We start from the raw sequence: 12,613 nt of genomic DNA, 5'->3' as shown, positions 1-12,613 counted from the left end.
TAATGACACAATTGCTTAAAAGCCACTGGATTTTATATTTTCATCATATCCTCTGCTCACATCTTAACAACATCTACAACTGACATTACCACCTAAAATACAGAATTACAGGGGCACCGGGGTGGCTCAGTCAGTTGGGTGTCCAACTCGTGATTTCGGCTCAGGTCATAATCTCATGATTTGTGAAATCGAGCCCCAAGTCTCTCTTCCTCCTCCCCCACTCACGAATGTACTTTCTCTCAAAAAAAAAACTTTAATAAAAAATATAGAATTACAGTGCAATTTAGCATAGCTGTTTTAGTAATGGAAATTATCCCAAAAGGAAAGTCTTTTTTATTTTTATTTTGAGAGAACAGAGACAGAGACAGTGTGAGTGGGAGGGGCAGAGAGAATCCCAAGCAGGCTCCTAACTGCCAGTGCAAAGCCCAACGCGGGGTTTGAACCCACAAACCGCAAGACCATGACCTGAACCAAAATCAAGTCTGATGATTAAACTACTGAGCCACCCAGACGCCCCCCAAAAGGAAAGTCTTAAACTTCAACAGCTCTCAGTTCCTACGGGATCCTTTCAAAAGGCTGGAAAGAGGCGTCCGAGTAATTTTGTAGCCCGAAGTTTATACTCCTTTTCTTGAAGAGCCCTCTCCCAAATTATAGAAGTTTTAGGCCCAAATGTCATAATTTGGCTCTAGCCCTTTTTACTAGAAAAGTTTCAGAATTAGGAAAATTCTACAGAATGCTAAATGAGAAAGCAATGGAAAAGTCTATAATTTCAGGAGAAAGAGTGTTGATATGTCCATTCATTCAACACTGATTAAGTTCCTGATACTCTGTTAGCATTAGAGACACAAAACCTAGCATACTGTTTCTGTCTGGAAGAAATTCACTGTTCACCAATAATGTCACAAAACCATCAAAGGTTAGAATCTCTTCTTTTTCAAAAGTGATTCAACTTCTGAGGAACTGTCATCCTATATACTCACTATGTCTTACTCTACTACTTACTGGATGCACCCTAGAACTTCTCTACGTTTTGATGCCTCCTCTGTGTAACTGGGAAAACAGTACTAACTATACTTCAGAGGACTGTGATGAGATGTAATGAAACTGCACGTAAACTGCTCTGCAGAGCATCAAGCTCACTGTGCTTCGTAAGCACCTACTCTTCTTTTTTGATCTTATGATACAAGTCAGTAGGAGAGCAGCTGCTTCTATTTTTTGGAATCTTCTTTGCTGTAAACATTGCCAGACTGCATATTCCATAAAATAAAAGTGGACATTTAATGGCATTTTAAATTTACAAGAATTCTGAACTGGCAAAACCAAAATAATTAGTCATTCAGAAAATTTCATCACAGCAGATTCAGATTAACCTTGACTCGTGAATGGACTAAGCCACATAAATTCCACATTCTGTAACTGTCTCCCCTTCCCACCTGCTCTTTCCTTTTCTGTAAATGTATCTGCAGCCTTTCTTGACTGCCTTGTATTTCCCAATATGTAACCCATCTGGCTGAAAAATAAGTTCCATATGGTACATACTTATTTCTGAGACTGTTTAGATTTCTTAGGATGGTGAACGCTTTTGCTTACGTAAAATGCTAATGATACTAAGGTTGTAAGTGTGAACTTCGAATAGGTTATTTTGTTTTTATCTGATACGGAAGTTTAAATATACTTCTATAAAGTTGAATGACACTGTTATAAAGAAGGAAAGGAATAAACAATATAAAAATATGGTTATATAAGTAAAAAATATGCCTCAAAAGCATATGCCTCAGTTAAATAAAAATAGTGGGTTTGTCACATTTTTAGGAGAGCATATTTGTCTTATATTTTAGTATTCTTGAATGGATTCAATTTAAATGACTGTTGACTCAAGAAATATTTTATCAGATTGTTACAGGCTTAAAGTCTTAATTATTCACTTGAAGAAAAGATTAAGAATTAGAGACTGTATTGCTGGTTTGCTCAGACAAAAGTAGGTGCTAGTAAAAGGCTGCAAAATATGGGTGGATTTTATTTTTTTTTAATATAGTGTACTAGTATTAGAGATTGTGGTGCTTTAAGTTACAGCTGTACCAAGTATAACATTCTTGACAGAATGGAATAGCTCTGGGAAAAGTGAACTTTAGGAAGTTATGTTGAAAAATCTTAACTATTTATTAGCAGGTCTAAGACCCATATTCTTTAAAAAATTTTTTTAAACATTTATTCATTTTGAGAGACAGACAGCATGAGCATGGGAGGGGCAGAGAGAGAGAGAGAAGGAGACACAGAATCTGAAGCAGGCTCCAGGCTCTGAGCTGTCAGCACAGAGCCCAACACAAGGCTCAAACCCACGAACTGTGAGATCATGACCTGAGCTGAAGTCCGATGCTTAACCCACTGAGCCACCTAGAAGCCCTGTATATTCTAAGAAGTATGAGAACAGTAGTGAAATCAGTGGGTACAAAATAAATAGAGCCAGGGTTTTGGCAGGAAAAAAAGGGTCACTGGAACAATGCAAGCTTCCCTCACATTATAGAACGCAAACTACTTATTAGAAGATCCACGTTCTAAGCTTCTTTTATAAATCTTAGTTTCTTTAATTGTCAAGAGAATCAAATATCAAGTCAAGAATGTGAAAGTATTTAAACCATGAAAGGTTTTGAAATGAAGTTTTTAATACAATATAATAAAACTTCTACAGTTGGTAAGTGTTTGACTCTAAACATTTTTAGAATTCTAAACATTTTGTATTAACCACATATCCAAAAACAAACCCCAAATATACTTTAGTGATCTGTAGTGATCTGGGTTTCTAACTGGGTATAGGAGTTTACACTAGATTTATTTCAAAGACAGCTAAATACTGGAGTGAAACACAGCATGGAATACATTCCCTTGAGAGAGAGTCACCATTCTGTCTTCATGAAGCATAGTGTGATCAGATCCTTGGGGAGGAGGAAAATCTTAGAAGATGCTTTTCCAGACTGTATTTTTTTAAAAGCTACAATTTTAATTTTTTTAAATTTAAATGAGATTAAAGGAAGATGTAAGAATTTTTCATCAAAAAGGAGTATAGATTAAGAACAAGTCACGAAACAGTGGTCTAAAAGTCAGGAATTCTCTAGAGCTGTTCTGGTCTAGAATGGCAGCCACTGACCACATGAAGTGTGGCTAGTCCAAACACAGGTGTGCTCTCAAGTGTGAAATATGGACTTCATTTCAGAGACAAGGTACAAACACAGGTAAATGCCTCATAAATAATGTCTTTGCAATTGATTAAACATTAAAACAACAGAATGAAGAAGCTGGATAAAATGACAGGTGAGACCCCCTTTCAGCTTCCAAAGCTGTGATTCTACAATAAACATGAGTTTTCTAAGGACAAAAGTGTACTTCGTTTTGGAGGCAAAGGATTATTAGTGGACACTGAAGAGTTGAATTACTATTTTGAAATGTTAAGAGGGTTTTCAGAATTGAACTCAGTGGATTTTATAGTCTTACGGTTTCTCTTTTAAACTTGTAGTGGCTTTCTTGGGAAAGTATACTTTTCTTCTGTTTGTTTGCTTGTTTTTGTTTTTAAGTAGGCTCTACACCCAATGAGAGGCTTGAACTCATGACCCAGAACTGACTGAGCCAGCTAGCCACACCCAGGAGAGTGTATTTCCCTAAACTTAAAAACACGATTCCTGTGCCATCATCGGCTTGGACGAAATTTTTCTAGTCATGTGCAAAAGTCTGAAGAAAGGCTTTGGAAAGGGTGACTTCTCTGAATAAAAAGAACTTCTGCCGTGTTTTAAACCTGTGGAGTCCGTGATGAAGTTTCTTGATACCCAGAGAAAGATAGATATTCAGGCTATTATTCTTTAGCTGTTGTATTTCTTCAAAGGATACTGCTTAGTGCCACTGTTTATTTACGTAAGTCACTCAGAATGCTTTCTGGCACACAAATAAGCACCACAGAAGTACCTCTCTAATTTTAACCAACTGAGTCCTAACAGCTTTTGAGATGGGACTGTTACTTTCTCCATTTTAGGCACAAGGAAACGGAAACCTGGCGTGGCTCGTGGCCTGTCCCAGGTCACTCAGCGAGTGAAGTGGCAGAGGCTGGCTGGAAACCCTGGCAGTCGGCCCGAGAGCCTGTCATAGCGTCTCCTCGCTGCCTTGTTGCACTGCTTCATCCCACACCCACCACCCTGTGTTATCAATCTGACACTGTTCGGTGAAGTTCCTAAATTAGAGATTTTAGGTAAACGACCTGAGAGGAGAATGCTTGCCAAGAGGAAAAATTTTTTAAGAGCCATTACGAATATTTAACTCTGAATACTCACCGCCACGTTGGTCTCTTGCTCCGTTTCTGGCACATAAGGGTAATGGTTATAAAACATATCATTTCGCACCATTTTTTTCCTCATTCTGCAGGGCCCTTCTGTCATCTCCAACATCCATTTGTCTAGATGGGAACCGATGGGGGGGCCCCACAACCCTCGCTCCCGCAACAGTTCGTACTCGATCTGGCACCACTCCTCTGTCACGTACTTCAGGGCATTTTGCTGGCGCTACGGGGAGGGGGTCCAGGTTGGTTTTCAAGCAAAAGTGGGAGCAATAATTAAAAGTCTACAAATAACTTAAAACCAAGTTAATATTTGGAAACAAAACCAGTATATACCATTTCAGTCAATAGTATATAAGTAAAATTACATTTATTTGTTGTTCTATAACAATAAAATTGTTAAAAAACATCAGGCTACTAATTTTGTGAGAAGGTACGGTTTTTATGGTGGCCAAAGTGATTACTTTAGCACCAAGTAAATGACAGATACGTACAAGGCAGAGTGTGCAGTGCCTTATGAAAATACACTGAAATGATTAGTTCAGTGTAAGTTAATGGATAAACACAGTAATTTAGGGATGAGTCCCCTTCCCACCCTCAAGTTATAAAACAGGTAGGTACTAGAACCTGGATAGGAGAAAATCTAGTGAATCAGATCAAGAAATACTGCCAGCACACCACATTACTGGTAAACTTGGTAACATTTCCAAAAATTTTAGGTAAAGAATATAAACATGCAGTTCTGGTAAAAAACTTGATATTCATAGAAGAACAAAAGAAAAACCATTTTCAGTTGGCCACTGGGATCGATCCAAACCACTTTACTTAAAAGAAAATTTCTGAATTGGTATAACTTCTTGGTATATATCAAATATCAAGACATATAGCACATTAAAAAAATTTTTTTTTTAATGTTTATTTATGTTTGAGAGACAGAGAGTGAGCGGGTGAGGGGCAGAGAGAGAGGGAGACACAGAATCTGAAGCAGGCTCCAGGCTCCAAGCTGTCAGCACAGAGCCCGATGTGGGGCTCAAACTCATGAACTGTGAGTTCATGACCTGAGCGAAGTCGGACACTTGACCAACTGAGCCACCCAGGCACCCCAAGACATATCGCACATTTAATGATTGATGGAATAGAAGAATACAATATCAGTCTAAGAATAAAGATCTCTTTCTACAGCTAACAGGAAGATTACAGAATGAATAATCTTGAAGTTACATAATATTATAGTAGTATTTAATGTATTCTTGGTGGGGAGGTCAATACCCTGTAACAAATAGCTAGTGTATGCTCCTAAAATAGTAGCAGTTCAGCATTCAGAAATCTTTAATAGATCTAAATCAGCCATTTTGGAAATAAAATATTTAGGATAAGTTTTTGAGTAATCATGAATTCACCAAGAGTATTTCACTGAATTTATTTCTTACCAACATAATCACTAAGTGACTATAAGAAAAAAAATTATTTCATCTTCAAGTTTTTTTTGAATTTTAAGAGACTTTTCAGAGACAGATATGTACAAGGCAGAGTGCATATTTTCATAGTCTCCTTGTTAAGTCTGAGACAGATTTTCTTGTATTTTAATATTTATTAGGAACAACACATGCAATACATCAGTACCATTGACATTAATGGTATTGTTGTGATTTCCAGTTTGTTGTTTTTTGCAATGCCATCTGCTTCTAGAAAGGTCAAATTTTTCTGTCTTAAAACCAATGGCCAAAGTAGCTGGCAGGGATAATTTAAAACATCATCTGATGATGAACGCAGTTCAGCAACTTACTCTTCGGATTAAAAAAGTATCATGAGAAACAGTCTTTTCTCAGTCAAGGAACACAAAACAAACCTTTATTATAGTTACGAATTCTTACCTCCTGATATTCCTTATATTGTGTATCTACTAAGTCACGGACAACAGCAATATGTGTAAACATCCACTGAGAAATCTCCTAACAATGGATGGAAAATGAGATGTTAATATTTCATGGATTGCCTGGAAAAATGCTAACTAGCCTTAAAATAATGTCAAATTATTTATTAAATTAATATTCTGCTAAAGGCACAACTACAAAATAAACAAAACCCTAAAAGATTAATTATCTGATGAATCTAATGGAGGCTTGCATGATGGACACAGATCCACTCCCAGCCCTCCCCTGCTCAATGCCCCTTCAAGGACATGCTTGCTCCTACAGCCTTTGAGAGTGCCATCAGCACCTTCAGGGATCACCACAGCTGCAGAGAACTGCCAGGGAACCCCAAACCTAATGACGGGGTGATTTGGAGGCAGGCAAGTTCAGCTATTTCAGCTCAGTACAGGTCAACTGGGGCAGGCCGTTTTGGCCCCAAAGCTCCACTTAGGTCAGTTGAGGCCAGACCTGCCTTGTAACCTAGTGTTTCCCTGTGGTCAATTCTGCTTCCTTTCTTACCCTTCCACAAATATGGACCACAAGGGCACCTGGTATAAACACCTTGCACCAAACTCCCTCTAGGTGTGCTTCCTGGAGAACCTGGCCTAACACATGGAATGTGTGAATGATACATATTGTTCCTCTCAGACCCTCACAGCTGCCTAAGATTCTGGGATGGTAGAGGAAGTATGATGAAGAAGCAATTAACATAGGTAGAGGAGTTTTGAAAAAAATCAATCACAGATATATATGACAAGGTACTAAAGAACAAAGAAACCATTTTGTTCTGCTACTGCTTTAAAATTTATATAATTATCAGTAACAAAATTATTGGAAGTTTGGAAAAACTGGGAAAGATTATCCACGGTCTGATCACAGATCAGTATCTCGATGTCACGTCCAGTTATGAAGTGGTTGTGCATACACAACACTCAGAACGCAATTTTATCATAGACAGTTGGGAGACGTTCTCATTATGTGGGTTCTTTCCTTCTCTCTTCTAAAGCAACAATTCACAAAAGTTGTACTTCAAATCGTATGCTTGTACATGTTAAATGTATTGTATGAAACACTACAACTAAACCTTGAAATACAGATTTCTAATAGTACCATCGATGAAGCTAAACAACGTACCTGGGTGGAAAGACTGTGTTTGTTAAGACCACTTTCCTTTCGATTCCTTCTTGATCCTGTTAACTTGGAAAGACCAAAACCACTGCTCACACGGGACAATTTGGATTGCGTGGTGGGCGCTAGAGCTTCTCCTCGACTTATGCATTTCTTCTCGTGGGCTGTGAAATTAAAATTACATGACTCTGCAATTTCTCCATGTATTTCTCAGTCTTACTTTTAACATTTTTGTGTCATGGTTACAAACCACAATTTTGTAGTTATGAAGAGCAGCTGACGTTACAGACACAGACATTCTCTTAGATATTAGACATTTACATGGATAACTGCTTGGGAATTACCGTACTAGTTGAATTTACATTTGGCTGAAGCCTCACAGCTCTGCAGTAATACGCAAACTTACTTTAACTGCATTCAGTTTCTGTGTTAACAACAATTCACAACCCCCTACCTAAAATATTTGGTGCTGCATATACTCTGGAATGTAGAATGTTTTGGATTTTAAAAAAGTGATACGGTACATACACTATATATTATATAGTACCAACAGAAGGTCAATGACAGTAAACCATAAAATGAACAAATTAATATTTCTGCAGCAAAATGTGCGAATATTTATACTAAGTAGGATAAATCAAGATAGGTTAGGCTTTGCTAACAAGTGATTTTGGGCACCAAATTCTTGAAAAAACCTTGGATTTTCAGGGTTTTTTGAATTTCAGAATTACAGAAGAGGGATTATGGATTTGTAGACAAGATGGTGACCATAATGAACATCTGCAGGCAGAGTATTATTTACAAATTTATAAATGGCAGAGGGGTAGGTAACACATCTCAGATTAAAAAATAAACAAACAAAAAAACAACAAAAAAAAAACCTGAGGGAAAAAAAGCCAAATCTCAACATAACCATTCTAGAATGGCTGTTAACTTTCACTTTTGCCACCATAATATCCTTTTGGGATAGTTTTAATTACATATCTAAAGTGTACCCATAGACAACAGTCGCATGTAAAATCTCTTGTTCATATCATCTCTGAGGACTCTCTTACCCAGATGATTCTGCCAACACTTTAAACCAGCTTCTTCAATGAGCGGCCTTGCTATAGCTATGTCCACATGACCCCTTTCGTTCACAGGTAGAGTGACTTTGAAAAGCTCCTCCAAGGCTTGTTTCTTACTATGAATTAATTCAGTCCAAACTCTGTTGACAGCTTTTATAAGAAGCTGACGCCCTAGGAAATGGAAAAAAGCAACTTATCAAAAACACAATATAAAGGTAGTTAGTAATTTTCTTCATGTTTTACATCTAAGAATCTCATCTAGGGTACTTAGTTGTCAAAAAAAAAAAAAAAGCTTCATATCATATTAAGCTCAGTAAAAATTATTATTCAGATAACCAAAACAGCGGTTGGTTACTTGGAGAACTTAAGAAATATATATGTTCATGGGGCACCTGGGTGGCTCAGTTAGTTAAGCATCCAACTTTGGCTCAGGTCATGATCTCATAGTTCGTGTTTTTAAGCTCCACATTGGGCTCTGTGCTGACAGCTCAGAGCCTGGAGCCTGCTTCAGATTCTCTCTGCCCCTCCCCTGCTTACACTGTGTCTCTGTCTCTCAAAAATAAACATTAAAAAAAATTTAAAAATATATATTCATATGTATGCAAAAGACTGCATTTTTGCTTATAAAACTAGAAATTGAATACACAGAAATTTTATTGTCTAGCTTCTTCTATGTAAAAACTTACCCCCATTTAAAAATAATTTTTAAATCTATTTAAGTGGAAAATTAAGTTACTTGTTCCTAAATTTTCAAAAGGAAAAAGAGAACAAATATTTGAAAAGAATATTTATATTTACTATTAAATTGCATCTTACTAAGGATTCCTTGCTAATTTGTCTGACTCCTGCTCTAGACCAATCTTTACCAAGCATCAGAGTCACCTGAATGGCCTGTTAAAACAGACTGCTGGTCTCCATGCCCAGAGTTTCTGATTCAGTAGATCTGAGTGGGGCCAGAGAATCTGTTTTTCTAACAAGCTCTCAAATGATGCTGATGTGGTTAGTCTGCTTTGAGAACCAACATTCTAAACTGTTAGTTCCGTATGGGGTGAAAACAGTCACTGTTCCTCAGTGTCTGGGCTTCAAAATGTGTTAGTGAAAGCAAACAGAGTAAATTAATGCTTAAATGAATGAAAGAGTGAGTGTTGGCCTTCCAAAGGATAAAGTCATATGCTAAACCACCACACTGTATGGCTGGGGAGACAAACACTACTGTAGTTATCTGACTTTTCTATGGACCAACATGGAAATTAGAAATCAATCCACCCCAAAGACTTTAATGCACAATACTTATAAAAATCAGTGGGAAAACTAGATTAAAAGAGAATAAAAACGGTAGTAGTGGGGCACCTGGGTGGCTCAGTCAGTTAAGTGTCGGACCCTTGATTTTGGCTCAGATCATGATCCCATAGGAGATCAAGCCTGGAGTTGGGCTCTGTGCTGGGCATGGAGCCTGCTTGAGATTTTCTCTCTCCCTCTGCCCTTCCCCTGCTTGCTCCCACTTTCTCTTTCTCAAAAAAAAAAAAAAAAAAAAAAAAAGAAGAGTAGTGACAACCTGTCTCAAGCAGTATTTGTCTCTAATGTGACATGTCTGACACTACCAATAGGCAGCTCTCTTAATGGCAAATGCCAAGTCAGTATTTGCACCACTAGCTGTGCAAAGGTAAATAAATATCAAGTGTCCCAGTGTTACCATGAAATGCTGAGGGCTAGCAATATCAGCAGTTAGTGGTTTACCCATCTTGGCATAAGGAGAGCTACAGCTACCAGGTTGATTTAGATGTTGGTGGGCATATAGGTGTGGATTCAGGTGTGACCTACTGGGGGGCTGGTTGTCAATGCTGACAGTTTCTCAAGGGAGGTTTTTAAAATTTTTTTAATGTTTATTATTTTTGAGAGACACAGAGAGCGCCAGCCAGTGGGGGAGGGCAGAGAGAGGGAGACCCAGAATCTGAAGCAGGCTCCCGGCTCCGAGCTGTCAGCACAGAGCCCGATGCGGGGCTTGAACCCACAAACTGCGAGATCATGACCTGAGCCGAAGTCGGACACTTAGCCGACCGAACCACCTGGCCATCTCTTAAGTGAGTTTTTTTGGAAGAGGGCAGGGTATATCTTAAAACTTGGAAATGAAGGAGTGGGGAGAGAAAAGGAAGAAAACATATTGAGGCAATTACCTTCACTAATATCTTGGCTGTAACCACCATCTGGTTCAATGTCAGAGGGTATCATAATGTGCCATGTAGTCATGCGGGCTTCTGCTTCCAGTCCGAACCCATCCACGTTGCTGAAAAATTCCAGTTTAAACTACATGAAGGAAACGACTGTAGCTGAAAACCATAATGACCAAGTATACCTCTGCAGACACAGGTAAATGCAGGCTCTATTACAAAGTTCCATAATTGGCAGACAGACATTCAGCAGATGCACAAAACAGAACTTCCTACTTTAGCATAAAAATGCCATTTAAAGGGGTGATCTCACAAACCCACTTGACTAACTGTAATTAAAAAGACACAACAGCACTGAGATGCCTTCTGATCACTATTAACATTTTTACCTAAAAATTATAAAAAGGTCATTTAAGAACATTCTGCTCATATGTCTATGCACCACCTCCCTCCAGTCTCTTATGCCACCATTTTTGCTTCAGTGGCAGTCAATTACTTGCAGTTTCCCCTAAGTGCCACCACATTCTTGCCTCCTCCAGGGCAATCATACAGATGGCTCCTTCTTTCTACATCACTCTTATCCCCTTTGGAGGGCTAACCTCCTCCTTAACCATGTTCAAGTTGTAATTTGGCAGGTGTCTCCTCCAGTTAGGGGCATGTGTTCCATGCTCCCAAAGCACCATGCTTCTAGCACAGGACTTAGCACCCTGACCAGTCTTGCTTACTTCTATCTTTACTCCTAGACTGCATATTCCAAAACCCCACCATGGGTTCCTTCTTGCTCACATTTCATCCCAGTCCCTAATTCAATGCCCGGCCCCAGCAGACACTGAATACGTATTTGTCAAAGCAATCAATGGAAAAATACTAATTTCACCCATTTAACATATACCACTGCATCTATTTATTGCATTCTTTTCACCTCCCTTAACCTCCAACAATGTGTATTTTGTTTATTTTAAAAGTAAACTTTGGGGAGCCTGGGTGGCTCAGTCAGTTATGCGTCTGACTCTTGGTTTAGGCTCAGGTCACGATCTCATGGTTTGTGGGTTTGAGTCCTGCATCGGGCTCTGTGTTGACAGTGCAGAGCCTGCTTGGGGTTCTCTTTCTCTCTCTCTCTCTCTCTCTCTCTCTCTCTCTCTCTCTCTCTCTCCTGCTCTCTCTACCCCGCCACCACTCCCGCTCTGTCTCTCTCAAAATTAAAAAAAAAAAAAAAAAAAGTAAACTTTCTTCTTCTTTTAAAATTATACATGTGGCGGCACCGGGGTGGCTCGGTTGGTTAAGTATCTGACTTTTGATGTCGGCTCGGGTCATGATCTCATGGTTCGTGAGATGGAGCTTTGAATCAGGCTCTGTGCTGTCAGCTTGGGATTGACACTGTCTCTCCCTCTCTCTCTGCCTTTCCCCTGCTCACATGCTTTCTCTCTCTCAAAATTAAGAAATAAAAACTTAAGTTATATATGTGACATAAGGTGATTAATGACCAATTTAAAGATACAGAAAATTAAAGAATACTCATTTTGTTGCAAAAATGTAACCCTTGTCTTTCATATTTTCCACAGAGTTTTAAAACTGAGATTTAAAAAAAAAATGTTACTATCAAAAAAGTAGGACAAAGAGTTCTGGTGGAAAAATACCAAAGATAAATTCAAGGTGGCAAACCGAACATTAAAAAGTTACCTTCCAACATGTAGATTAATAAGGCAGTGAGCCAGACAGCTAATGAATTCCTGGTCGTGGTTCCCAGGTCCCAGGATCAAGTTCCTGTTTACAGTCAGGACCCTGAGCGAATCTAGGAGTGCCACTTGCTGTGGAACGGTTTTGTGTGCCCGTGAGAACTGGTACAAGATGGTCCTATTGAGGCAGTGATAAACCGCATCAAGTGACAATCCCTGTGATCTTCTTTTTGACTAAAGATAATGAAAGATACTTTATTTAGTAGAATGGACAGAAATAAAAGATCCGCGTATCATTCGCACAGAAACATTAGGTTTATTATGTACCAAATGCCATGCTCAG

At 38.7% G+C, this 12,613-nt stretch overlaps 1 protein-coding gene across 7 annotated transcripts in view; it reads right to left on the bottom strand.

Moving 5' to 3' along the window:
• The window catches only part of WDFY3 (WD repeat and FYVE domain containing 3), a 276,427-nt gene that overhangs the window by 47,839 nt on the left and 215,975 nt on the right, over positions 1–12,613 (bottom strand). For all 7 annotated transcript variants that reach the window (XM_042936004.1, XM_042936003.1, XM_042936001.1 and 4 more), the window contains 6 exons: positions 12,275–12,504; positions 10,601–10,710; positions 8,415–8,597; positions 7,366–7,523; positions 6,193–6,270; positions 4,317–4,544 (listed from right to left, as the gene is read on the bottom strand). In XM_042936004.1, the coding sequence (XP_042791938.1) occupies positions 4,317–4,544; positions 6,193–6,270; positions 7,366–7,523; positions 8,415–8,597; positions 10,601–10,710; positions 12,275–12,504 (987 nt within the window). The remainder of the gene's footprint in view (positions 1–4,316; positions 4,545–6,192; positions 6,271–7,365; positions 7,524–8,414; positions 8,598–10,600; positions 10,711–12,274; positions 12,505–12,613) is intronic.

The sequence above is a fragment of the Panthera leo genome, chromosome B1 (genome assembly GCF_018350215.1).
Source record: "Panthera leo isolate Ple1 chromosome B1, P.leo_Ple1_pat1.1, whole genome shotgun sequence".
Lineage (NCBI taxonomy): Eukaryota > Metazoa > Chordata > Mammalia > Carnivora > Felidae > Panthera > Panthera leo.
The sequence above is the reverse complement of the archived record's forward strand: the minus strand, read 5'-3'. Positions and strand labels throughout refer to the sequence as shown.